Here is a 27,990-nt window from a genome sequence, read left to right as displayed (position 1 = left end):
GGACACCCCACAGAACCTTTTGGATCGGCATAGAAGAGCGGAAAAATGAAGAAATCACCACTTCGTACGGAGCCGCGTGATACGCTACCGGCGTAAGTTACAAGCCTTCCGGCCGGAAACAATGGTCTTGTTCATTTCTTACGGTGCCGTATACGATCCCGGCGTACATTCGTACGAAGTGTGAACTGTGCGGCCGGGATCGTATACTTTGCATTGTACGCTAACTACGTAAGTTTCCGGCCGCGTATTCACGGAGCGCACTACGGACGGAAACTTACGTAGTGTGAACATAGCCATACATTGTATAGACACATCTATATAACTTTAAATGTACTTTAAATAGAAAACAAGTTTTTCTTATCCGGAGTTCCCTTTTAACTTTCTGGTCTTCGCCATCTTGGATATAGATCAGCATTTAGAAAAACTTGTAGCTCAGGAACAGCGGCAGCTAGAAAGACAGGATACAGCTCAAAATACTCAGGGGGACTTGTTAAGTAATACCAGCTAGGTTTAGGAGCATTTCATATTTAACTCTTTAATGGAATACTCCTTTAATACAATACTAGAATCAAGCACAGTTAATGAATAAGGTACTAGTATCAAGCACAGTTAACAAATATGGTGCTTAATACTAGAATCAAGCACAGTTAATGAATATGGTACTAGAATCAAGCACAGTTAATGACTAAGGTACTAGTATCAGCAGTACTAGCAGACTAGGTATTAAATATCAGACAGACACCACACGTTCATCCATGTGAAACTTGTTTATTCATAACCCACAGACATAGAGTCATCATGGAGTTGTTAGAAGTTATAGTAGAGGGACACTAGTCATACAACTTTTCATCATAAATACAGTACATGACAGAAATGAGTGGGATTGTAAAGAAATGGAACAAAAACGAAAAGGAGGAAAAAAGGTCTTACCTGTTCTACTCTCCTGTGCTTACTTCCTCCCTCTGCTCATTTTGCCTCATGTACTCGGCCCCCTCCCAGAAGGCCTACATCCAAGAGGAGCAGAGGGGGAAGGTGAGCACTAGCGAGAAGAACAAGTAGGACCTTTTACATGAGTGATCAGACTGTCAACCCACATGACCTATTGTCAAAAGGTCAAGACTCTTTGCTTTTATACTTTATAGACCTTCAGTTTGTTGAGAAACTCTCTTGAAAAGACTTCAGAGTCATTTTTGATCCAGGTGATCACAGATATCTCTGCCCTGACTATGGCTTTTATGGATAAGCTCTCGATATAGTTGAAGCAGTGTTATTATTGTAGTGATATGTCAATATGTTACACAACTACCATTTTCATCATGTCTGCACAGCAAAAGCTAAAATAACGGGAATTATAGTTTTGTAAACTTTGAAAGACCAAAGCTTCTCAATGACTGTTGGCAAGATGACATGTTTATTTCATGTTGTTCTTAGGTTGGTAAGGGCTTGATGAGGAGTTATTCTATCCCAGTCTTCAGGAATTTTTGCTGGTTTGGCATTATAGATTTGGGCAAAAAAGTGATTAAACTCTTTAAAGACAAACTTCCAGTAGTCTGAGGCATTGGCAGCCATGTCGGGACAGATGGCCCAGTCAGGGTAATAGGTCCTGTAATCTTTGTAAGGATGAGGCTTCCAAGCGGTGTCTTCATTAGTAAATCTTTTGTTAGAGATGACATTAGTAGAACATATAGAATGGTCAAGAACGTTGGTCTGTTCATCTTTATGTTGTCCTAGTCCTCTGGGTCGGTGAAGAGAAGTGAAATGCTCCTTGTGGTCGGCTCCTCCAGCCTCGCAGGGGGCTTTACAGAATGGACACCGCTTCCCACATCCGATGGCCTTCTTAAAGAGCTCCTCCTGAGGCTTCAATGTCAGCCGTGAAAGTATTGACTCTATACTCATTAAGTTCATCTGCTGCTGGATTTCATTTTGTAAATAACTGAGATGCAAGTCGACATCCTTGACAAATTGTTTAACATTTACCTTACTCTGGAACAGGACAGCTTTCATGTTGTTTTTGGAAATTACAAGTTCTTTGTCTAAAATGTCACAAAACATCCCTAAAAACTCATTGAGGTTTCCAGAAGAGATAGGAGCTGGATGATTGAGGGTTTCTCGCACTTTGGCCATTACAAAATGGAGAATCTTCTCTTGCAGCACTCTGATACGTTCTTTGTAATGTTCAGTAATGTAAGCGGAGATCCATCTTTTGAGAAAACTCTCATAGTCATTGATGTATTTTATGTACTGTTCCCATGACTTGTCCTTTAGCAACTTCTCGAGAATCACTAATTGTAAACGTTTGCGACTCTTAAATTCTTCTGGGTCATTGGTCAGTAGGATGTCATCCATCATCTCCTTACCAAGATGTTTGTTGATATGATCAGTGATGGCCGGCTGCAGACAGAATTTACAGAATTGTTCTGCTTTCCTTCGACAGTCGTCCCTTTGTTCATAAATGCTTCTAAAGATGGAGAAGTATTGAGGCTTCAGCCTCTCCAGGCAGGTTCTTGGGTCATTTCTTTGTACAAAGTCCTCATGCATCTTCTGGAATCTTATGGTTGCACTTCCTAAGACGTGAAGTTTAAGATCTAACACAAAGAGTTTGTTAATGTGAAGATCTTGGAAGTCTCGACCTCCCAATGCTTTATTGATCAGTGATAGCAGCTCCTGAGAATACAGGGTATTAAAGTCATCCTTCTTACTAGTAACGTCTTCAACATATCTTTTACATTTATCAATTAAGGAGGTGGTAAGATCACTTAAACGCTTTGCATCATCTGAAGAATAGCCGGAGAGATGCTTGTTTTTTAGCTCAAACCTACTCTCTTTATACACATTGAGGTTATGGAACCACTCCATGATCACACTGTCTTCACAGTCTATATCTTTCTTTAACTGTGGCAGGATTTCATGACCAACATGGCGTCTTTCTATTTTACTCAGTGTCAAAGTAGAAACAGTCGTATCCCACATTGTCACAAATTCTATCTTCAGAGCATCATTGTTTAACATGTATTCAGTATTTCTTGTTCTTTCCATCACTTCTGCTATTTTTTCTTCCATGATGTCAATGTATTGGGCCTGTATGGCTTGGATCTGGGATTTATCTCTCTGGATACAAATGGTCTTCTCACACTTATCATAAAGAACGTTTTCAAGTTGTTTCCTGAGATATTTCACACTTCTGATAAAGTCTCCTCGAAACATTTCCAGGAGATGAGCATTCTCAACATCACTCTCGAAATACTCCTCTAGAGTCAGATTCATGGCTCTCTCCTCCTTGTCCAGTATTTGATTCATATAATTTTTGAGCTTGTTCCATAAATCTGCACTTATTTTCTCATACGTTAAGTTGTAGATGAAAGTTTCTGTCTCTATCATCCATCTGTGAACATTTTTCTGAAATGTCCATTCCCAATCGGCATACTGAATACACAGCTGGTTATAAGCCTCAGTGACCAAGCGGTTCCTAAAGCTGAAAACGAATTTCTCATGTTTTACTGCATTCCATAAACTTTTTATCCATTCTGTAAATTCTCGAATATTCTGAGGTTTTCCAGCCATTGATTGAAGGGATCTGAGTATTGATTGTCTCAGATCACTGACTATCTCGCTATATCCAGTGTTTACAGAGGCCATAGGTGGTATCCCATACCATAACCCAGGAACGTACCAGGAATCTTTGTCAATATCACAGTAGATAATGTCTGAGAAATGATTGATTCCGCTTCTTTTCTCCATTCTAGCTGCTACTTTGGCCATTTCACTCAACTGCTCCAGAAATTTCTGTCTAGCGTTTCTGTTCTTTACATGAGCGGACACATCACTCACATTCTGGTGAACAAAATGACAGCTGGATTTCTTGCCTATTTCTTTCATTCTAAGAAATGCATGGACCACAATCTGTAGGATATCTTTCATTTCTTCTGCATTTTCCATGGCCATGTTGACTATGGTGATGTCACTTAACCCAACTACAACTGTGGCCAACTCATTGTCATGTTCATAACTGTTCTCCAGAGAAACAAGTTCCAAGGATTTCAGTCCTTCAGTGTCAATGACCAGAATGTAGTCACAATTTAGTTCTTCCTGAAAGTTCTTTGCATCAATAAGAGTCATGAAGGCTCCTCGTGTGCATCGCCCACTGGCCACAGGGAACTGTAAACCAAACATGGTGTTCAGGAGGGTGGACTTCCCTGTACTCTGCACTCCCAGTACAGTTATCACTCTCATCCTACATTGTCCTCCAGTCTTCTCATCCAACTCAGTCAGGACATCAGTTATCCACTGTAGGGGAATGTTGGACGCATCTCCATCAATCAGCTCCAATGGGAATCCATCCAACAGGAGGTCGGCAGCTTTTCTTGGCAAATCAATTAACTTATTTTTAGATTTGGATTGTATTTCATAAAACTGCCCCAATTCACGTATAAAATGTTCTACACCCAATGAGCCATCTGCTATTTTTTGGTCGATTTCTTGAAGATCTTGCTCGGTTGCTGATAATTGTGTATACTTACGTTTGTATTCGTTCTGAAAATTTCTTAGATGATTTCTTCCTTTTGTGTCAAGAAAGATTTTCAGCCATTTTAGAAATAACTTTCTTTCCGATACAGAATACATCGTTATGGCTTCCCGGAATCTCTCCATGCCGTATGTCAGACTTTGCTGTCTTTGCACTTCTTGGAGTTGTTCTATCTTTGCCCGGAGCTCAGACTTATATTCTTCTGCATCTCGGTCACCTAATTCTCTCATTCTACACATTTCCTTTTCTGTTCTAGACATTTGTTTCCAGAACTCTCCCTGGAGCTTCATTGTTTCCTTCTTATACTGATTTATATCATTTATTTCATCTGTAATTTCCTTGGCTTTCCCTTTTATTTCCTGACATTTTGGAGAATTCTCATCAATATGGATATTGGGTTCAGTGACTTTCTTTGATATTTCCTCCAGACTACGTGTGTCTTTGGTCTCTGAAAACATTCTCTTCATTGCTGTCCGAATTTTCTTCACCATCTGAGAGTCATTGACTCGTTTATTCTTAACTAGAAGATTGTTTCTCGGGAGCACTTCAGTGAGGGATTTCAGGTTCTCAGTATTCACATCTCCATCTTTTACATTTAGAATGAAGAAAACATTTGCTTCCTTCTGTAAACTTGATACCAGACTGCGATGATGCTCATTGATGTCCTCAATAAATATGAACATCCCTGATGATAGACTTCTCAGGAAGCTGAACTGTTCCTTATTGGATTTAAGGTCTCCTCGTAGATTCGTAACAGCAATGGGCTCAGGAAAAACATCTGACTGTCCATTTCCAGTTGGAAGATACCAACATATTTCCACAAGTCCTTCCGAGAGTTTCCTAGGAATATTCCCACCAGGCATATCGCCATGCACAAAGAAGTTATGGTTCTGTTGAGGTGGACTTAAGACTTGGTTCAGATATCGAGATTTGGAAATGTTACAGGAACCAAGTCTAACAAAGGAAAATACAGGCATGGGGACATTTACTATACTGTCTTCCTTATAGTCTTTACTTGGGATCAAGCACTGAGGTTTCCATCTCTTTACAATGTCTCTCATTGACCACAACATAAAGGTGAAGTCTCGTCTATCAAGGGAAGGAAGAAGAAGAGGGACAGCAAATTGGCACATGGACATTTTGTATACAATCTGTTGTTGTCTGATCATGTCTGAACAATTCAGGAGACCACACAGAACATCAAGAGGATTAGAGGGTTTTGTTGACTTTGTGTCTTTCTTTCTGAATTCTTCTTCTTCATCATCATCATCATCATCATCTGAATCCCAATATGTTATCTCAAACTCCTCATCTTGAATAGTCTTCCTGGCTGAGGTATCCAGGGCCATCAGCTTCTGTAATAATTCTTGAAAAGATTAAAAAAATAAGTTGTCAAAATCACAAAGCAGAATAAAATATTTGTCACTACTTAACTTGATATAAATTCCATTTATACTTTTTTTTTATATATTTCAATCATTCTTTATTAAAATTTTCAATATAAATATTAACATACAAAGCAGGGACCGGCACACATCGGTGTACATAATACACGAGTGCTTGCTTATGCACAGACATTTATCCATAAGTAAAGGAATGTTAAAACAATATTACAATATTAATACAATTTTTTACTTGCTATTTGCCTGAATCGGGGGATTTGTCACTTCTTCATCACTGTGTCGGCACTTTGGTCATAGCAGCCTATCATTTACTGTTACTGCATACAGCGGCTGAACAGTCCACCATAGGTGTAACCCCGGACTGTAGTAGGAACAACGACCTTTGGAGACCATGCTTCTTTACAATTGCAGCGTTCTGTTGTGTCTACTTTTACACAACCACTGTCTGGTTATGCCCACAGCAACCAATCACAGCTCAGGCTCATTTTACTAGAACACTTTAAAGGGAACTATCAGCAGGTTAGAAAAATCTTGTCTGCTGATAGCCCCATAGTGTGCAAGGGGGCAGAGGAGGAAGGTGAGTGTGTTACCATGACCCTCAGCGCAGTTCCCGGGCTGTTAGTTATGCCTGGTAAGCTCTGGAGGGGGGGGGGGGCTACTTTCCTTTTAAGCAATGATAATCACCAGAGAGGATGGCCCGCCATCAGAAAACCCGCCACCCCCCAGTGCGTGCAATGATTGCCCTCTTGGGCCCCCATAACCACACCCCCAGTGCTCCTAACAGCTTACCAGACACAACTAAATGCACAGGAATGGTGCCGAGGATGAAGGTAGCAGACATACCTTCCTCTTCAGCAACCTGTGCCCACTAGGGAGCTATAAGCAGGGAAGATATGTCTTAGATTTAAATTGAATGTGCAGCTTGTGGATAGTGCGGCGAACCACACATAGAGTAAAAGGGGGGGGGGGGGGGTGTCAGGATCACTAAGATATAAAACTTGAGCTGTGATTGGTTGCCGTGGGAAGGCCAAAGAGTTTAAGCAGATACATCTATGTGTGCTACTTTATTCCTAACTATGGTGGATGAGTGGATATTGTAGGTTCCACACGTTGTTGTACACTCTTGTTTCTAGTCCTCAGCGGCTTCATCAGGTGCGTTTATCTTACCTAACTGGGGATCATGGTCTTCTTCAGGATATACTTCTATGTTTCTTGTCTTGGAGTTTATTATTTCTTCTATTTGAGATAAAAATGAACATATAATTTATTACTATCATGTGCAAATGTTTCCTCGTCATTTACACTAATGTTCCCCACATTCCCTCATGGGACAGATGCTCTGCAGCCTCTGCTGCCTCTTTACTGGCAGAATTATGTGGGTTTCCCTGCGTAATGGCTTGTGTGGACCCCAGAGACAGCGGCTCTTAAGAAATCTAAAGGATCCTGTATTGTCTTCCTATAGTCAGCTCCAGTGGTCCCTCGGGTTACAATATGAATCGGTTCCGGGCAGGGCCGCTTCTGCCATGAGGTACAATGAGTATTCCAACTCAGACGACAGATTCTGTGGTCCTGGAGGGGACAGCTTAATCTTCTCCACCAGTGACATTTTAGTTAGGTTTAAAATAGCAGCGAGGGTCCCTCTCCCTGAGCAGCCTCTATCCCCACGTTCCGCCACCCACACTCACTGGTGTCCGCACGTACTGCTGGGCTCAGTCCATGATGTCACCCGGCAGCCTTCCTGCTGATTGGGTACGTGCACCATGGGCGTCCACTGAAGTGATACACTCTTGTCACACACCTTCTTATGCGCTTTGGTGAGTATACTCGGTGTGGGCAGTTTACTCATCCTGGAGGGGCAGGCTTGCTGAAGTGACTGGGGTGGTGGGGCGGTGTGGGCACCAGGTGGGGGGGGGCGACTATCTCAGATTTGCCTCAGACAGCAGAAAGCCTGGAATTGGCCCTAGTTCCAGGACGATCATTGTATGATGAATATATTTTATCTGGAGACCAAAACTCTATGGAAAACTGGTAATTGGTTCTGAAACCCCCAAAATATCATCCCCAAATGAGAAAAAAAAAGAATATAAAGGAGTTAAAGGAAAATAAGCAAGTAACTAATGAGGGTAAGGCAGGTCCTTACATACAACAGTCAGAACAAACTACTGGAGACTGTAAATTAGTTTCTATGTAGAGGAGCAGAGTGTTCCCAGACTCCTGTACAGATCACACAGGGTCCCAGCAAACCAGAATGAAGCCGCCCTCACCTGGTGCCCAAGGGAGAGGAACAGCAAGCCGGCTCTAACCCTGGACACAAAGCTGGAGATCACTATATAATGGCTCTTAACTACTGTGCAGACTGAAGGTAGCAAACAGGATGCTCAGACCAATAGTGCAGCAGCCATGAAAGGAGAGTGGAAGAACAACAAAGTCCAGCACTCACCGATTTCCAGCTGATATACATCAAGAGCAGGGGGGAGAAGCAAGAAGGTGCAGGGAGGAGAAGCAAGAAGGTGCAGGGAGGAGAAGCAAGAAGGTGCAGGGAGGAGAAGCAAGAAGGTGCAGGGAGGAGAAGAAGAAGGTGCAGGGAGGAGAAGCAAGATGGTGCAGGGAGGAGAAGCAAGATGGTGCAGGGACGAGAAGAAAGCAGGTGGAGGGAGGAGAATCAAGAAGGTGCAAGGAGAAGAGGCAAGAAGGTGCAAGGAGAAGAGGCAAGAAGGTGCAAGGAGGAGAAACAAGAGGGTGCAGGGAGGAGAAGCAAGATGGTTCAAGGAGAAGAGGCAAGAAGGTGCAAGGAGGAGAAGCAAGAAGGTGCAGGGAGGAGAAGAAGAAGGTGCAGGGAGGAGAAGCAAGAAGGTGCAGGGAGGAGAAGCAAGATGGTGCAGGGAGGAGAAGCAAGATGGTGCAGGGACGAGAAGAAAGCAGGTGGAGGGAGGAGAAACAAGAAGGTGCAAGGAGGAGAAGCAAGATGGTTCAAGGAGAAGAGGCAAGAAGGTGCAAGGAGGAGAAACAAGAGGGTGCAGGGAGGAGAAGCAAGAAGGTGCAAGGAGGAGAAGCAAGATGGTTCAAGGAGAAGAGGCAAGAAGGTGCAAGGAGGAGAAGCAAGAAGGTGCAGGGAGGAGAAGCAAGAAGGTGCAGGGAGGAGAAGCAAGAAGTTGCAGGGAGGAGAAGCAAGAAGTTGCAGGGAGGAGAAGCAAGAAGGTGCAGGGAGGAGAAGCAAGAAGTTGCAGGGAGGAGAAGCAAGAAGGTGCAGGGAGGAGAAGCAAGAAGGTTCAGGGAGGAGAAGCAAGGAGGTGCAGGAAGGAGAAGCAAGAAGGTGAAGGAAGGAGAAGCAAGATGGTGAAAGGAAGGAGAAGCAAGATGGTGAAAGGAAGGAGAAGCAAGATGGTGCAGGAAGGAGAAGCAAGAAGGTGCAGGGAGGAGAAGCAAGAAGGTGCAGGAAGGAGAGGCAAGAAGGTGCAGGGAGGAGAAGCAAGAAGGTGGAGGGAGGAGAAGCAAGAAGGTGAAGGAAGGAGAAGCAAGAAGGTGCAGGAAGGAGAAGCAAGAAGGTGCAGGGAGGATAAGCAAGAAGGTGCAGGAAGGATAAGCAAGAAGGTGCAGGGAGGAGAAGCAAGAAGGTGCAGGAAGGATAAGCAAGAAGGTGCAGGAAGGATAAGCAAGAAGGTGCTGGAAGGATAAGCAAGAAGGTGCAGGGAGGAGAAGCAAGAAGGTGCAGGAACGATAAGCAAGAAGGTACAGGGAGGAGAAGCAAGAAGGTGAAGGAAGGAGAATCAAGATGGTGAAAGGGAGGAGAAGTAAGAAGGTACAGGGAGGAGAAGCAAGAAGGTGAAGGAAGGAGAATCAAGATGGTGAAAGGGAGGAGAAGCAAGAAGATGAAGGAAGGAGAAGCAAGATTGTGAAAGGGAGGAGAAGCAAGAAGTTGCAGGAAGGAGAAGCAAGATGGTGAAAGGGAGGAGAAGCAAGAAGGTGCAGGGAGGAGAAGCAAGAAGGTGAAGGAAGGAGAAGCAAGAAGGTGCAGGAAGGAGAAGCAAGATGGTGCAGGAAGGAGAAGCAAGAAGGTGCAGGGAGGAGAAGCAAGAAGGTGCAGGAAGGAGAAGCAAGAAGGTGCAGGGAGGAGAAGCAAGAAGGTGCAGGGAGGAGAAGCAAGAAGGTGAAGGAAGGAGAAGCAAGAAGATGCAGGAAGGAGAAGCAAGAAGGTGCAGGGAGGATAAGCAAGAAGGTGCAGGAAGGATAAGCAAGAAGGTGCAGGGAGGAGAAGCAAGAAGGTGCAGGAAGGATAAGCAAGAAGGTGCAGGAAGGATAAGCAAGAAGGTGCAGGAAGGATAAGCAAGAAGGTGCAGGGAGGAGAAGCAAGAAGGTGCAGGAAGGATAAGCAAGAAGGTACAGGGAGGAGAAGCAAGAAGGTGAAGGAAGGAGAATCAAGATGGTGAAAGGGAGGAGAAGCAAGAAGGTACAGGGAGGAGAAGCAAGAAGGTGAAGGAAGGAGAATCAAGATTGTGAAAGGGAGGAGAAGCAAGAAGTTGCAGGAAGGAGAAGCAAGATGGTGAAAGGGAGGAGAAGCAAGAAGGTGCAGGGAGGAGAAGCAAGAAGGTGAAAGGGAGGAGAAGCAGGAAGGTGCAGGAAGGAGAATGAAGAAGGTGCAGGGAAGAGAAGCAAGATGGTAAAAGGGAGGAGAAGTAAAATGGTGCAGGGAGGAGAAACAAGCAGGTGCAGGGAGGAGAAGCAAGAAGGTGCAGGCAGGTAACCTCAGGCAACTGTAAATTGAGGGATTACTGTATAGTATTTTTTTTAATCAACTGGTGTCTGAAAGTTATAAAGATATGTAAATTATTTCTATATAAACATTTCCAATCTTCTAGTCCTTATCAGCTGCTGTATGTCCTGCAGGAAGTGGTGTATTCTCTCCAGTCTGACACAGTGCTCTCTGCTGCCACCTCTGTCCAGGTCAGGAACTGTCCAGAGCAGGAGAGGTTTTTTATGGGGATTTGCTGCTGCTCTGGACAGTTCCTGACATGGACAGAGGTGGCAGCAGAGAGCACTGTGTCAGACTGGAGAGAATACACCACTTCCTGTAGGACATACAGCTGCTGATAAGTACTGGAAGACTGAATATTTTTGCACAGAAGTAATTTACAGATCTGAATACATTTCTGACACCAGTTAATTTAAAAAATATCTTCATAGTTCACCTTAGGTAAACATACCTCTTCTTTTAGCAATTGTGTGTGGACCTATAAAACCTACAGTATAAAGCTTAGTTTCTGGCCCCTTTAATAAACTGATCAGCAGCCATCATGGGGGTCAGAGCCAAACATCCACCATGGAGTCCCAGAAACCCCCTACGCTCTATCACTTGTTAGGTTGTAGGTCAGTGTTTCCATCCTTTACCTGAAGGCAGGGCATCATCTCTTCTAGTCTCCCTTGAGCTTTTCCTGGACACTTGAGGTTCATCCGGTTCTTCACTTCTTGAGACTTTTCTAGGAACTGCTTCTTCTTCTTTATATTGTCTTTTTCCTGATCCATTGATAAAATGAAGCAATTTTAGAGCAGAAAGAAGACACAAGTTCTTTACAGGTTTATATTGAATATGCAGCTTGTGGATAGTGCGGAGATTGGTCGCTGTGGGAAAGCCAAAGAGTTTAAGCAGATTGATCTATTTGGGCTACTTTATTCCTAACTATGGTGGATGAGTGGATATTGTAGGTTCCACACGTTGTTGTACACTCTTGTTTCTAGTCCTCAGCGGCTTCATCAGGTGCGTTTATCTTACCTAACTGGGGATCATGGTCTTCTTCAGGATATACTTCTATATTTCTTGTCTTGGAGTTTATTATTTCTTCTATTTGAGATAGAAAATAACATATAATATATTACTATCATGTGCAAACGTTTCCTCGTCATTTACACTAATGTTCCCCACATTCCCTCATGGAACAGATGCTCTGCAGCCTCTGCTGCCTCTTTACTGGCAGAATTATGTGGGTTTCCCTGAGTAATGACCCGTGTGGACCCCAGAGACAGCAGTAAAAGGGAAGAGAAACAAGAAGGTGCAGGGAGCAGAAGCAAGAAGGTGCAGGGAGAAGAAGCAAGAAGGTGCAGGGAGGAGAAGCAAGAAGGTGCAGGGAGGAGAAGCAAGAAGGTACAGGGAGAAGAAGCAAGAAGGTGCAGGGAGGAGAAGCAAGAAGGTGCAGGGAGGAGAAGCAAGAAGGTACAGGGAGAAGAAGCAAGAAGGTGCAGGGAGGAGAAGCAAGATGGTGAAAGGGAGGAGAAGCAAGAAGGTGCAGGGAGAAGAAGCAAGAAGGTGCAGGGAGGAGAAGCAAGATGGTGCAGGGAGAAGAAGCAAGAAGGTGCAGGGAGGAGAAGCAAGAAGGTGCAGGGAGGAGAAGCAAGAAGGTACAGGGAGAAGAAGCAAGAAGGTGCAGGGAGGAGAAGCAAGAAGGTACAGGGAGAAGAAGCAAGAAGGTGCAGGGAGGAGAAGCAAGATGGTGAAAGGGAGGAGAAGCAAGAAGGTGCAGGGAGGAGAAGCAAGAAGGTGCAGGGAGAAGAAGCAAGAAGGTGCAGGGAGGAGAAGCAAGATGGTGAAAGGGAGGAGAAGCAAGAAGGTGCAGGGAGGAGAAACAAGAGGGTGAAAGGGTGAAGCAAGATATTGAAAGGGAGGAGAAGCAAGTTGGTGAAAGGGAGGAGAAGCAAGCAGGTACCCCTTTAGGTAAACATATCTTTTAGCCATTGTGTGTGGACCTATAAAACCTACAGTATAAAGCAGCTTAGTCTCCGGCCCCTTTAATAAACTGATCAGCAGCCATCATGGGGGTCAGAGCCGAACATCCACCATGGAGTCCCAGAAACCCCTTACGATCTATCACTTGTTAGGGTCCTATTCCACGGGCCGAGGAGGGCCCAATCAACGATGTATACGAGCAGCGATCTGCTAGATCGCCGCTCGTTTACTGGGCCTATTCCACAGCTCGTTGAGCGAGGGCTGCAAGGATATCGTTACCGATGTCCTTGCAGCCCTTGCAGCAGCAGTAATACATTACCTGCAGGTCTTCTCCGCGCTGTCTTCATCCCAGGGTCCCGCCCTCTCTATCTTCTGAATGGCCGGTCAGCTGACAGGCCACAGTCAGCCAATCACAGGCCGCGGCGGTCCCGGCCTGTGATTGGCTGAGCGCTCCGTCAGCTGACCAGCCATTCAGAAGATAGAGAGCGCGGGACCCTGGCATGAAGACAGCGCGGAGAAGACCTGCTGCCAGGTAATGTATGATGCTGCTGCTGCTGCTGCTGCTGTCAAATCGTCGGTCGCCCGCCGCGCACCGCTATTCAACCGTAGCGATGCGTGGTGGGGGAACGATGATTTTAGGTCTGGCCCTAAATGAACGATCAGCCGATGACTTGATCATCGGCTGATCGTTCTCTCTATTTCACCGAAAGATAATCGGCCGAATCGGGACAAATGGGGCCAATCCGGCCAATTATTGTTACTGTGGAATAGGGCCCTTAGATTGTAGGTCAGTGTATCCATCCTTTACCTGAAGGCAGGGCATCATCTCTTCTATTCTCCCTTGAGCTTTTCCTGGACACTTTAGGTTCATCCAGTTCTTCACTTCTTGAGACTTTTCTAGGAACCGTGGCTTCTTCTTTATATTGTCTTTTTCCTGATCCATTGATAAAATGAAGCAATTTTAGAGCAGAAAGAAGACACAAGTTTTTACAGGTTTATATTGAATATGCAGCTTGTGGATAGTGCGGAGATTGGTCGCTGTGGGAAAGCCAAAGAGTTTAAGCAGATACATCTATGTGTGCTACTTTATTCCTAACTATGGTAGATGAGTGGATATTGTAGGTTCCACACGTTGTTGTACACTCTTGTTTCTAGTCTTCAGCGGCTTCATCAGGTGCGTTTATCTTACCTAACTGGGGATCATGGTCTTCTTCAGGATATACTTCTATGTTTCTTGTCTTGGAGTTTATTATTTCTTCTATTTGAGATAGAAATAAACATATAATATATTACTATCATGTGCAAACGTTTCCTCGTCATTTACACTAATGTTCCCCACATTCCCTCATGGGACAGATGCTCTGCAGCCTCTGCTGCCTCTTTACTGGCAGAATTATGTGGGTTTCCCTGAGTAATGACCCGTGTGGACCCCAGAGACAGCAGTAAAAGGGAAGAGAAGCAAGAAGGTGCAGGGAGAAGAATCAAGAAGGTGCAGGGAGGAGAAGCAAGATGGTGCAGGGAGAAGAATCAAGAAGGTGCAGGGAGGAGAAGCAAGATGGTGCAGGGAGAAGAATCAAGAAGGTGCAGGGAGGAGAAGCAAGAAGGTGCAGGGAGAAGAATCAAGATGGTGCAGGGAGAAGAAGCAAGAAGGTGCAGGGAGGAGAAGCAAGAAGATGCAGGGAGGAGAAGCAAGAAGGTGAAAAGGAGGAGAAGCAAGCAGTTGCATTTAAAAAGTATCTTCTCAGTACCCTTTAGGTAAACATATGTTTTAGTAATTGTGTGTGGACCTATAAAACCTGTAAAGCAGCTTAGTCTCCGGCCCCTTTATTAAACTGATCAGCAGCCATCATGGGGGTCAAAGCTGAACATCCACCATGGAGTCCCAGAAACCCCCTACGCTCTATCACTTGTTAGGTTGTAGGTCAGTGTTTCCATCCTTTACCTGAAGGCAGGGCATCATCTCTTCTAGTCTCCCTTGAGCTTTTCCTGGACACTTGAGGTTCATCCAGTTCTTCACTTCTTGAGACTTTTCTAGGAACCGCTGCTCCTTCTTTATATTGTCTTTTTCCTGATCCATTGAGAAAATGAAGCAATTTTAGAGCAGAAAGAAGACACAAGTTTTTTACAGGTTTATATTGAATATGCAGCTTGTGGATAGTGCGGAGATTGGTCGCTGTGGGAAAGCCAAAGAGTTTAAGCAGATTGATCTAATTGGGCCACTTTATTCCTAACTATGGTGGATGAGTGGATATTGTAGGTTCCACACGTTGTTGTACACTCTTGTTTCTAGTCCTCAGCGGCTTCATCAGGTGCGTTTATCTTACCTAACTGGGGATCATGGTCTTCTTCAGGATATACTTCTATGTTTCTTGTCTTGGAGTTTATTATTTCTTCTATTTGAGATAGAAATAAACATATAATTTATTACTATCATGTGCAAACGTTTCCTCGTCATTTACACTAATGTTCCCCACATTCCCTCATGGGACAGATGCTCTGTAGCCTCTGCTGCCTCTTTACTGACAGAATTATGTTGGTTTCCCTGAGTAATGACCCGTGTGGACCCCAGAGACAGCAGTAAAAGGGAAGAGAAACAAGAAGGTGCAGGGAGCAGAAGCAAGAAGGTGCAGGGAGCAGAAGCAAGAAGGTGCAGGGAGAAGAAGCAAGAAGGTGCAGGGAGGAGAAGCAAGAAGATGCAGGGAGAAGAAGCAAGAAGGTGCAGGGAGAAGAAGAAAGAAGGTGCAGGGAGAAGAAGCAAGAAGGTGCAGGGAGGAGAAGCAAGATATTGAAAGGGAGGAGAAACAAGAAGGTGCAGGGACAAGAAGCAAGAAGGTGCAGTGAGGAGAAGCAAGAAGTTGCAGGGAGGAGAAGCAAGATGGTGAAAGGGAGAAGGAAAGAGAAGCAAGAAGGTGCAGGGAGGAGAAGCAGGATGGTGAAAGGGAGGAGAAACAAGACAGAGCAGGGAGGAGAAGCAAGAAGGTGAACGGGAGGAGAAGCAAGAAGGTGCATTTAAAAAATATCTTCACAGTACCCCTGTAGGTAAACATATCTTTTAACAATTGTGTGTGAACCTATAAAACCTGTAAAGCAGCTTAGTCTCCGGCCCCTTTAATAAACTGATCAGCAGCCATCATGGGGGTCAAAGCTGAACATCCACCATGGAGTCCCAGAAACCCCCTACGCTCTATCACTTGTTAGGTTGTAGGTCAGTGTAGACCCAGTGTGGACCCCAGAGAAAGCGGTAAAAGGGAAGAAAAGAAAGAAACTGAAAGGGAGAAGTAAGAAGGTGCAGGGAGAAGAAGCAAGAAGATGCAGGGAGGAGAAGCAAGAAGATGCAGGGAGGAGAAGCAAGAAGTTGCAGGGAGGAGAAGCAAGAAGTTGCAGGAAGGAGAAGCAAGATGGTGAAAGGGAGAAGGAAAGAGAAGCAAGAAGGTGAACGCGAGGAGAAGCAAGAAGGTGCAGGGAGGAGAAGCAAGAAGGTGCAGGGAGGAGAAGCAAGAAGGTGAAAGGGAGGAGAAGCAAGAAGGTGAAAGGGAGGAGAAGCAAGAAGGTGAAAGGGAGGAGAAGCAAGAAGGTGAACGGGAGGAGAAGCAAGAAGGTGCAGGGAGGAGAAGCAGAATGGTGAAAGGGAGGAGAAACAAGACAGAGCAGGAAGGAGAAGCAAGAAGGTGAAAGGGAGGAGAAGCAAGAAGGTGAACGGGAGGAGAAGCAAGAAGGTGAACGGGAGGAGAAGCAAGAAGGTGCAGGGAGGAGAAGCAGGATGGTGAACGGGAGGAGAAGCAAGAAGGTGAAAGGGAGGAGAAGCAAGAAGGTGCAGGGAGGAGAAGCAGGATGGTGAAAGGGAGGAGAAACAAGACAGAGCAGGAAGGAGAAGCAAGAAGGTGAACGGGAGGAGAAGCAAGAAGGTGAAAGGGAGGAGAAGCAGGTGCATTTAAAAAATATCTTCACAGTACCCCTGTAGGTAAACATATCTTTTAACAATTGTGTGTGAACCTATAAAACCTGTAAAGCAGCTTAGTCTCCGGCCCCTTTAATAAACTGATCAGCAGCCATCATGGGGGTCAAAGCTGAACATCCACCATGGAGTCCCAGAAACCCCCTACGCTCTATCACTTGTTAGGTTGTAGGTCAGTGTATCCATCCTTTACCTGAAGGCAGGGCATCATCTCTTCTAGTCTCCCTTGAGCTTTTCCTGGACACTTGAGGTTCATCCGGTTCTTCACTTCTTGAGACTTTTCTAGGAACCGCGGCTTCTTCTTTATATTGTCTTTTTCCTGATCCATTGATAAAATGAAGCAATTTTAGAGCAGAAAGAAGACACAAGTTTTTTACAGGTTTATATTGAATATGCAGCTTGTGGATAGTGCGGAGATTGGTCGCTGTAGGAAAGCCAAAGAGTTTAAGCAGATTGATCTATTTGGGTCACTTTATTCCTAACTATGGTGGATGAGTGGATATTGTAGGTTCCACACGTTGTTGTACACTCTTGTTTCTAGTCCTCAGCGGCTTCATCAGGTGCGTTTATCTTACCTAACTGGGGATCATGGTCTTCTTCAGGATAAACAGTGGTGCCTTGGATTACGAGCATAATTGGTTCCAGGACCGTGCTTGTAATCCAAATCCACTTTTAAACCAAAGCAAATTTTCCCATAAGAAATCATAGAAATGCAGATAATTGGTTCCAAACCCCCCAAATAATGATTTATTATTGTGAACAACATGTAAAACTAATGAAACAAACATTCAGAAACAGCAGAATCTGTGATATTATAAGTTACTGTACAGTAATGGAGAGGATGGGAAACACAAGGGCGGACAGAGACTGCAGGGAGCATGAAGGAATGAGCAGGACAGATGTGGGCACATACATGCAGCACTCTCTGTCCGAGGAGAGAGGGGTTACAGCTATGGAGAGATTACCCCACAGTCCTGTCCTCTGATGAAAGCCCAAGCCTGAAGTCGATTTGCTATGATTTGGAAGGTGGGGGAGACTTCCTGGGTCAGAGTACAGTGCTGTAGACAACGTTATGCAGACCATGACCCTCCCCCACTCGCGCTCCCACCCAGCACAGGGAGTTCTTAAACCAAAGCAATGCTCTTAAACCAAGTCATAATTTTGAAAAACTGTGAGCTCTTAAACCAAAACACTCTTAAACCAAAACACTCTTAAACCAAGGTACCACTGTACTTCTATGTTTCTTGTCTTGGAGTTTATTATTTCTTCTATTTGAGATAGAAATAAACATATAATATATTACTATCATGTGCAAACATTTCCTCGTCATTTACACTAATGTTCCCCACATTCCCTCATGGGACAGATGCTCTGCAGCCTCTGCTGCCTCTTTACTGACAGAATTATGTGGGTTTCCCTGAGTAATGACCCGTGTGGACCCCAGAGACAGCAGTAAAAGGGAAGAGAAACAAGAAGGTGCAGGGAGCAGAAGCAAGAAGGTGCAGGGAGAAGAAGCAAGAAGGTGCAGGGAGAAGAAGCAAGAAGGTGCAGGGAGGAGAAGCAAGAAGATGCAGGGACGAGAAGCAAGAAGGTGAAAGGGAGGAGAAGCAAGAAGGTGCAGGGAGGAGAAGCAAGAAGGTGAAAGGGAGGAGAAGCAAGAAGGTGCAAGGAGAAGAAGCAAGAAGGTGCAGGGAGGAGAAGCAAGATATTGAAAGGGAGAAGAAACAAGAGGGTGCAGGGAAGAGAAGCAAGATGGTGCAGGGACAAGAAGGTGCAGTGAGGAGAAGCAAGAAGTTGCAGGGAGGAGAAGCAAGAAGGTGCAGGGAGGAGAAGCAAGAAGGTGCAGGGAGGAGAAGCAAGAAGGTGCAGGGAGGAGAAGCAAGAAGGTGAAAGGGAGAAGGAAAGAGAAGCAAGAAGGTGCAGGAAAGAGAAGCAAGAAGGTGCAGGAAAGAGAAGCAAGAAGGTGCAGGGAGGAGAAGCAGGATGGTGAAAGGGAGGAGAAACAAGACAGAGCAGGGAGGAGAAGCAAGAAGGTGAACGGGAGGAGAAGCAAGCAGGTGCATTTAAAAAATATCTTCACAGTACCCCTGTAGGTAAACATATCTTTTAACAATTGTGTGTGGACCTATAAAACCTGTAAAGCAGCTTAGTCTCCGGCCCCTTTAATAAACTGATCAGCAGCCATCATGGGGGTCAAAGCTGAACATCCACCATGGAGTCCCAGAAAACCCCTACAATCTATCACTTGTTAGGTTGTAGGTCAGTGCAGACCCCGTGTAGACCTCAGAGACAGCAGTAAAAGGGAGGAGAAGTAAGAAGGTCAAAGGGAGAACAAAAAAGATGAAAGGGAGGAAAAACAAGAATGTGCATTTAAAAAATATCTTCATAGTTCCCCTTAGGTAAACATACCTCTTCTTTTAGCAATTGTGTGTGGACCTATAAAACCTACAGTATAAAGCAGCTTAGTCTCCGGACCCTTTAATAAACTGATCAGCAGCCATCATGGGGGTCAGATCCGAACATCCACCATGGAGTCCCAGAAACCCCCTACGCTCTATCACTTGTTAGGTTGTAGGTCAGTGTTTCCATCCTTTACCTGAAGGCAGGGCATCATCTCTTCTAGTCTCCCTTGAGCTTTTCCTGGACACTTGAGGTTCATCCAGTTCTTCACTTCTTGAGACTTTTCTAGGAACCGCGGCTTCTTCTTTATATTGTCTTTTTCCTGATCCATTGATAAAATGAAGCAATTTTAGAGAAGAAAGAAGACACAAGTTTTTTACAGATTTATATTAAATAGGCAGCTTGTGGATAGTGCGGAGATTGGTCGCTGTGGGAAAGCCAAAGAGTTTAAGCAGATCTATTTGGGCCACTTTATTCCTAACTATGGTGGATGAGTGGATATTGTAGGTTCCACACGTTGTTGTACACTCTTGTTTCTAGTCCTCAGCGGCTTCATCAGGTGCGTTTATCTTACCTAACTGGGGATCATGGTCTTCTTCAGGATATACTTCTATGTTTCTTGTCTTGGAGTTTATTATTTCTTCTATTTGACATAGAAATGAACATATAATATATTACTATCATGTGCAAACATTTTCTCGTCATTAACACTTATGTTCCCCACATTCCCTCATGGGACAGATGCTCTGCAGCCTCTGCTGCCTCTTTACTGACAGAATTATGTGGGTTTCCCTGCGTAATGACCCGTGTGGACCCCAGAGACAGCGGCTCTTAAGAAATCTAAAGATCTTGTATTGTCTTTCTGTAGTCGGCTACAGTGGTCCCTCAGGTTACAATATAAATCGGTTCCTGGCAGGGCCGCTTCTGCCATGAGGTACAGTGAGTATTCCACCTCAGGTGGCAGATTCTGTGGTCCCGGAGGGGGCAGCGTAATCTTCTCCACCACTGTCATTAGTTAGTTAGGTTTAACTTAACAAAATAACCTCAGGCATGTCCCCTCTCAGTCCTTGGCCAGCCGCTATCCCCACATCCGCCACCCACACTCACTGCCGTCCGCATGTACTGCTGGGCTCGGTCCATGATGTCACCCGGCAGCCTTTCTGCTGATTTGGTATGTGCACCATGTGTGTCCACTGCAACGTTAAGCTTGGGTCACCCACCTTTTCCTGCTCTTTGGTTAGTATACCAGGGGTGGGCGAGAGTCAGGCCACTCAGCTAATCACAGGCCGGGACCGCCGCGGCCTGTGATTGGCCGGGCGGCCTGTCAGCTGACAGGCCACTCTGGCGTTACAGCGCGCGGGACTCGGGGAGAAGAAGACTGCAGCAGCAGCCCTGGAACGTGGATGGGTAATGTATATCGTTAGTCGCCGGCCGCGCACCACTATTACACGTAGCGGTGCACGGTCGGCCCCCGACAAAAAATAGGTCAGAACCTATATCAACGATCAGCCGATAATCGTTGTCATCGGCTGATCGTTGTATTTATTACATGGAACGATAATATGCCGAATCGGATAATAGTACCCTAAAACTCTATGGAAAACTGGTAATTGGTTTATGAAACCCCCAAAATATCATCCCCAAATGACGGCTATACCCATCATGTGGTCGTTAGGGGGGGGGGGGGGCAGAAGAGAGAAGGTGCAGGGAGGAGAAGAGAGATGGTGCTGGGAGGAGAAGAGAGAAGGTGCAGGGAGGAGAAGAGAGATGGTGCAGGGAGGAGAAGCAAGATAGTGAAAGGGAGGGGAAAAAAGGTGAAAGGCAGAAGAAGGTGCAGGGAGGAGAAGCAAGAAGGTGCAGGGAGGAGAAGCAAGAAGGTGCAGGGAGGAGAAACAAGAAGGTGAAAGGGAGGAGAAGCAAGAAGATGCAGGGAGGAGAAGCAAGAAGGTGCAGGGAGGAGAAGCAAGAAGGTGAACGGGAGGAGAAGCAAGAAGGTGAAAGGGAGGAGAAGCAAGAAGGTGCAGGGAGGAGAAGCAGGATCTATCCATGAAGCATGTCTGCCCCTGCTCGTTTCTTCTCCCGGCACCATTACCTCTATGGAATACACTGAAGTCTGTTGCTGGATATCGGTGAGTGCTGGGGAGACGCTACTACACATCCAAACACTGCATGCACATTGCTGGGGATTTACTAGTGAAATGGCCTCTTTTAGTTGTCTTTTACCTATTCACATGTGCCGTAGTAGACCCCGACTGTCTGTAGCATTTTATGCTGAGTCTGTTCACAACATACGATGGTCCAGAAAGGAACAATGTATGCTAAAATATTGTAACCTCAGGCCACTGTAAGTTGAGGGATTACTGTAATCAACCTGTGTCTGAAAGTTATAAAGATATGTAAATTATTTATATATAAACATCTCCAGTCTTCCAGTACTTATCATCTGCTGTATGTCCTGCAGGAGGTGGTTTATTCTCTCTAGTCTGACACAGTGCCACCTCTGTTCATGTAAGAAACTGTCCAGAGCAGGAGCAAATCCCCATAGAAAACCTCTCCAGCTTAGTCTCCAGTCCCTTTAATAAACTGATCAGCAGCCATCATGGGGGTCAGAGCTGTCCAAGAGTCCAAGAAACCCCCTACGATCTATCACTTGTTAGGTTGTAGGTCAGTGTATCCATCTTTTACCTGAAGGCAGGGCAAAATATCGTGTAGTCCCCCTTGAGCTTGTGCTTGACACTTGAGGCTCATCTCCTTCCCTTTTTGAGACTTTTCTAGGGTCTGTTGCTTCCTTTCGATCTTTATATTTTCTTTTTCCTGAGCAGAAGAAACATCAGTGTATTGAGCGTGTAAGAAACCACGTATAAGAGGTAGTTCCTGTCCTTAAGAAGAGCTCGTCATAAAGACATATGGAGACTTACAGACCATTGCTGCTCCATTGAGAATTCTAGAAAGAAAGGATATGCAAAATGGCTCTCACACCTCTTGAGCAAAGAGATTTCCCTTCAAGTCAAGTCTCGCTCAGTCAAGGAGCCTTAGAACATTGACTGGGGATTTTATGCCAAGCCAAACAATCTCTCCAAAAGGAAGATATACCCATCTGCAGGCGGCTGTTTCAGGGTTTTTGCCCCTCATCAGTGCAGAGCAGGGTGTTGGCTGCTAGTGAGAGGTCTATCGACGTGGGTCAAAGGGGTATTGACTTTTGCTATTTTGCATATCCTTTCTTCCCAGAATTCTCAGTGGAGCAACAATGGTCTGTAAGTCTCCACACGTCTTTATGATGAGCTCTCCTTAAAGGGAACCTGTCACCCCCCGTGCCGGGGTGACAGGCTCCCGACCCCCCGCTACAGCCCCCTATACTCACCTGATCCCGCTGGGTCCCGCTTCTGGATCCGGTCGGGTCACGGAGATCTCAGCCGCTGCAGCCCAGCACACGCTGAGAGATGAGTCCAACGCTCATAGAGAATGACAGGCGAGTCCATCGCTCCGTCATTCTCTATGAGCGTTGGACTCATCTCTCAGCGCGCGCGCCGGGCTGCAGCGTCTGAGATCTCCGTGACCCGACCGGATCCAGAAGCGGGATCAGGTGTGTATAGGGAGCTGTAGCGGGGGGTCGGGAGCCTGTCACCCCGGCACGGGGGATGACGGGTTCCCTTTAAGGAGAGTAACTACCCCTTTGACCCACGTCGATAAATCTCTCACTAGTAGCCAACACCCTGCTCTGCACTGATGAGGGGCAAAAACTCCAAAATAGCTATCTGCAGATGGGAAATCTTTCCTTTTGAAGAGATTGTTTGGCTTGGCATAAAATCCCCAGTCAATGTTCTAAGGCTCCTTGACTGTGCGAGACTTGACTTGAAGGGACATCTCTTTGCTCAAGAGGCATGAGAGCTGTTTTGCATAAGATGTATAAGGTATAAGCTACTCTGCTCCTAGGACCCCAGTAATCAACTGTAATGTGTAATGATACTGGATGAATGTTTAATTTTCCTGCTGCGCCTCCTCTGGGAAGATTAGGGCTGTGTGTATAATAGTTGATGTTCTTGGTCCCCCAGTGGCAGGGTTGTTTCTTCTGCTAAAAGATCTAAACTCGGGGACTCCCCTTTTAAACTTAGGGCTCTATGACATGGAAAGATTTTTGCTCAAGAACTCTTCATATTGTTTCGAATTTAGTCAATAATCTTTCTGTGTTTATGCAAGCAACCATTAAACAACTGGCGCAAATAGAGATGAGCAAAGTGAATCCGGTGGATTAGGCTGTCAATTCCCTTCACTCTGCGAAGGGAATTCTAGCTGATTTGTTAGGAAATTAACAAAGAAAAAACAAAATGGCAGCAGCACATTCTGTCTGGAGCGTCGCTGAGTGGGAGAAAGGGATTAACCATAATCCCTAGCGCCTGTCCAATAAGGTGCAGGCCCCTCTGTGATGTCAGCACCTCCCCCTTACCCTCTATAAGACGGTTCCGTAACGGAGGTGGCCAGTCGGCTGTGTGTGTAGGAGAGAGCAGGATGGCAGCAGAGCAGGGAGAGACTTACAGAGCAATATAGGGACAGAAAGGAGAGGAGAGACTAACAGAGCGATATAGGGACAGAAAGGAGAGGAGAGACTAACAGAGCGATATAGGGACAGAGAAGAGAAGAGAGACCAACAGAGCGATATAGGGACAGAGAGGTGAGACTAACATAGCGATCTAGGGACAGAGAGAAGAGACTAACAGTGATATAGGGACAGAGAGGAGAGACTAACAGAGTGATATAGGGACAGAAAGGAGAGACTAAAAGAGAGATGTAGGGACAGAGAGGAGAGGAGAGACTAACAGTGTGATATGGAGACAGAGAGGAGAGATTAACAGAGAGATGTAGGGACAGAGAGGAGAGACCAACAGAGCGATATAGGGACAGAGAGGAGAGGAGAGACTAACAGAGATATAGGGACGGAGAGAAGAGACTGACAGAGTGATATAGGAACAGAAAGGAGAGACTAAAAGAGAGATGTAGGGTCAGAGAGGAGAGATTAACAGAGAGATGTAGGGACAGAGAGGAGAGACTAACAGAGCAATATAGAGACAGAGAGGAGAGACTAACAGTGTGATATAGGGACAGAGAGGAGAGACTAACAGAGCGATATAGGGACAGAGAGGAGAGGAATGGCAGGAATTGGATTGACATTATTTTTAAATTGTGATTTTCCAATTTTTTACACTTTATACAGGAAGATGCTTTAACACATTCTCCCTTCTGTAATAGTCCCAGTACTGGAGCTACTTTAGTTTGGCTGTTTTATTGAAATTTTTTAAGATTCGATCCACGAATACTAACATGCTTGACCGAAAATTTGTGAAGCTCACCAAACGAATTTTCGGCAGCTTCTCTTGTCTCTAAAGGCAAATTTGTTTGTGTCATTGATCACATCTTTTGAGCCGACTTTAAAATTATCATTAATCATTCACAAACCTTTTGGTGTGAGTGCACATCGTCCTTTTGTAATTACAGTTTGCATACTAGAATATATGAATGATCGTAATTGTTTGCTATCATTTATCATAGAAGAAAACGAAAAATCAGTTTGTCTAATAGGACCCTTACAATTATCTAACAAGGAAGCCCCTAAATACTTCAATAGAAACTTGGAAAATAAATATAAAAATGACCGCTATACTCACCATCCATATAAACGTGCAACACCTAGTGGACGTTCTGGTGGCTCCCGACTGGATGGGACTCTTAACACTAAGCTCACCTTTCCCAGGTTTTAGAGGGTTTCTGCAGTACTTAGAGCTTATCCAGGTTATCTTAGCACAGGGAGGAATTCTGAGGAAGGCGAAGGTGCCAGTTCTTCCGATTCCTCCCAATAAGAAGTTTTGAATGAGGGCGCGAGAGAGAGGCAGAAAGAAAAACCCAAGCACCATAAAGGCAAGAAGCAGGGCTGGGGAGGAACTTCAGGAGCCTCTAAGGGTGCCAAACCAAAGGGAGGTACTAAGAGACCCCCTTTGATCAGTCTATCGAATGGATACCTGTCCCTTGCAGAAGGCCACTGTCCTCCTGAGGGGGAAGAGCAGAAGGGACTACCTGGGTGCCCAAACCTGCTCCCCAGAGGGTGGTTTCCAAGGGTGGATAAGTAACCACAGTGGGTAGAAGTGAGGATCCTGGAATGGATGCATAATTTCTCTTAAACATACGAAGGAAGAATCCAAGGAGTCCTCCACAGACCAGGAGGATAGTGTAAAGGGGAGGCATTAAGTCTAATACGGCTAGGTTCACAGCATTTGATTTTTTTATTTTCTTGGTCATATTAACACCAACTGTCAGGAGCCGGCCAGCTCCCGCACCTCCAGAGCGTGCAGCCAGACATCCCCCCACTCCCCGATGATATCCCTGGGTACCGGCCGGCCAAGTTGCTAGGGACACGCTGGCATTCAGTGTTTCTGCCATGGGTGCCCTGCCCCCGGCTGAGCATCACTGATGATGTGCGTTAGAGTTAAATGATTGGTGGACGGCACTGCCAGTCACACTGCTCTATGTGTCCTGAGGCTGGACTCTGAGCCCAAATCATGCCTGGGGCTGGTACTCCTAGCCCTGTAAGTGTCCTCCCATGCTTGTGCCCTTTGACCTAGCGTTCCTTCTTACGTTGTGTATTTGGTGTTTTGACTTCTGGCTTCTGGACTTCGACTATTCTTCTGGATTACGTTTTGTACTGCGCTGCCCTCTAGTTGCTGACTTTGACCTTTGACTTTGCTGTATTGTGTTGCGTTTGTCTATTGTTCCATGTTCACACTTAGCAAAATGGATTAGGGCACGTGGGAAGTTTAAGGGTTTTGTATAAAGGGAGATAATGAGAAGATACTAATGTATGCGGACGATCTGCTCCTATTTGTCGTCAACCCTGAGTTAAATCTCCTGCGCATTATAGATGATTTAAGGATTTTGGGTGACCCTATGGGGTTGTCGATAAACTAGAGCAAATCGTTCGTCATGCTGTTGGATAGGGCTTTAAGGGAGGATTTATGTAGTCTTAAAGTTTGTAGTATGGAAAGGGGTTTTGAATATTTGGGAATCACAGTGGCTGCCGATCCCGCTTTATACATAAAACAAAATGTTAAACCAGTAATGGAGAAAATTGCAAAGAAGGTTGTGGTGTGGGCTGGTCTCCCTATATCAATGTCAGCAAGGATGGCCCTTATCAAGATGGTCCTTCTTCCTCAAATTAATTTCTTTTTGGCAGCCTCACCAATATGGATACCTGCTAAGTGGTTTAGGAAAATAGAAACGTAGTGCCGATCTTCAAAAAGGGCTCTCGAACTTCACCAGGGAACTATAGACCTGTAAGCTTAACGTCCATTGTGGGGAAACTATTTGAGGGGCTTATAAGGGACTACATCCAGGAATATGTAGTGGCTAATAGTATTATAAGTGATAACCAGCATGGTTTTACTAAGGACAGAAGCTGTCAAACCAACCTGATATGTTTCTATGAAGAGGTAAGTAGAAGCCTGGATGGCGGCGCGGCTGAGGATATCGTGTATCTGGATGGGGTGGGGGCGGCTGTGGATATCGGGTACCTGGATTTTGCGAAAGCGTTTGATACAGTTCCTCATGGATGTCTGATGGGTAAGTTAAAGTCTATCGGTTTGGAAAGTTTTATGTGTAACTGGATTGAAAACTGGCTTAATAATCGTACCCAGAGAGTGGTGATCAATGATTCCTACTCCGAATGGTCCCCGGTAATAAGTGGTGTACCCCAAGGGTCAGTACTGGGCCCTCTTCTGTTTAACTTGTTTATTAATGATATTGAGAATGGAATTAACAGCAATGTTTCTATCTTTGCAGATGACACCAAGCTTTGTAGTACAGTACAGTGTATGGAGGATGTGCAGATGTTACAGGATGACTTAGACACACTGAGGGGGACATGTATCAAGCCAAAACTGTGTACTTTTCGGCAGAAAGGGGCGAATTGCGAATATTTTATTTGCTAAACGACCATTTGCGAATAAAATATTAGCAATTCGCCCCTTTCCGCTGGGTATGCCAGTGGGGCGGGAAGGGGGTGTGTAGGGGGTGGAACGGAGGGCGTGGACTCTGTTCCGCCAAAAGATAAGCCGAAAACCTACTCCAGTCCTTAGCTGGCGTAGGTTTTCGGCGGTGCGCACCTGCGCGCACGGGATTTATGTAGAGGCAGTCCGTCTCTACATAAATCTCCGTAGCGCCGGAGCTGCGGGGGCATTAAGTCCGGACTTAAGAAAACGCCGGACTTAATAAATGTCCCGCTGAGTGGTTGGGCGTCCACTTGGCAAATGAGGTTCAATGTGGATAAATGTAAAGTTATGCACCTGGGTACTAATAACCCACATGCATCATACTGTATGTCCTAGGGGGAGTAATAACCTGCAGCATCATATGTCCTGGGGGGAGTAATAACCTGCAGCATCATATGTCCTGGGGGGAGTAATAACCTGCAGCATCATATGTCCTGGGGGGAGTTACTCTGGGAGAGTCGCTGATGGAGAAGGATCTGGGTGTACTTGTAGATAATAGACTACAGAACAGCACACAATGTCAGTCAGCTGCTTCTAAGGCCAGCAGGATATTGTCATGCATTAAAACAGGCCTGGACTCACGGGACAGGGATATAATATTACCGCTTTATAAAGCTTTGGTGCGGCCTCATCTGGAGTATGCCGTCCAGTTTTGGAACCCGATTCATAAAAAGGACGTGATAGAGCTGGAGAGGGTACAAAGACGGGCAACTAAACTAATAAGGGGAATGGAACATCTTAGTTATGAGGAGAGATTAACCCCTTAACGACATCGGGCGTATATTTACGCCCTGATGCCGGTAAGGACGTTCAGAGCGGGGCCGCGCGGCGACCCCGCTCTGAACCGCGGCGGTCCCGGGTGCCACTTGTAGCCCGGGACCGCTGGTATTAGCGGGCACGGTCCGATCGCCGTGCCCGCTAATACAGTAATCAGATGCAGCTGTCAAACATGACAGCTGCAT

At 45.5% G+C, this 27,990-nt stretch overlaps 1 protein-coding gene across 9 annotated transcripts in view; it reads right to left on the bottom strand.

Annotated features, from left to right (window-relative positions):
* Positions 1-758: 758 nt before the first annotated feature.
* The window catches only part of LOC138801627 (interferon-induced very large GTPase 1-like), an 80,579-nt gene continuing 53,347 nt past the window's right edge, over positions 759-27,990 (bottom strand). For 8 of the 9 annotated variants that reach the window (XM_069984651.1, XM_069984646.1, XM_069984647.1 and 5 more), the window contains 12 exons: positions 21,681-21,809; positions 19,570-19,638; positions 19,192-19,317; positions 16,789-16,914; positions 14,965-15,033; positions 14,583-14,708; positions 13,830-13,898; positions 13,449-13,574; positions 11,693-11,761; positions 11,311-11,436; positions 7,093-7,161; positions 759-5,888 (listed from right to left, as the gene is read on the bottom strand). In XM_069984651.1, the coding sequence (XP_069840752.1) occupies positions 1,417-5,888; positions 7,093-7,161; positions 11,311-11,436; positions 11,693-11,761; positions 13,449-13,574; positions 13,830-13,898; positions 14,583-14,708; positions 14,965-15,033; positions 16,789-16,914; positions 19,192-19,317; positions 19,570-19,638; positions 21,681-21,809 (5,576 nt within the window). In that variant the 3' untranslated portion in view covers positions 759-1,416. The remainder of the gene's footprint in view (positions 5,889-7,092; positions 7,162-11,310; positions 11,437-11,692; positions 11,762-13,448; positions 13,575-13,829; positions 13,899-14,582; positions 14,709-14,964; positions 15,034-16,788; positions 16,915-19,191; positions 19,318-19,569; positions 19,639-21,680; positions 21,810-27,990) is intronic. The other variant, XM_069984653.1, reaches the window with a different exon arrangement.

This window comes from Dendropsophus ebraccatus, chromosome 9 (genome assembly GCF_027789765.1).
Source record: "Dendropsophus ebraccatus isolate aDenEbr1 chromosome 9, aDenEbr1.pat, whole genome shotgun sequence".
NCBI lineage: Eukaryota > Metazoa > Chordata > Amphibia > Anura > Hylidae > Dendropsophus > Dendropsophus ebraccatus.
The sequence above is the reverse complement of the archived record's forward strand: the minus strand, read 5'-3'. Positions and strand labels throughout refer to the sequence as shown.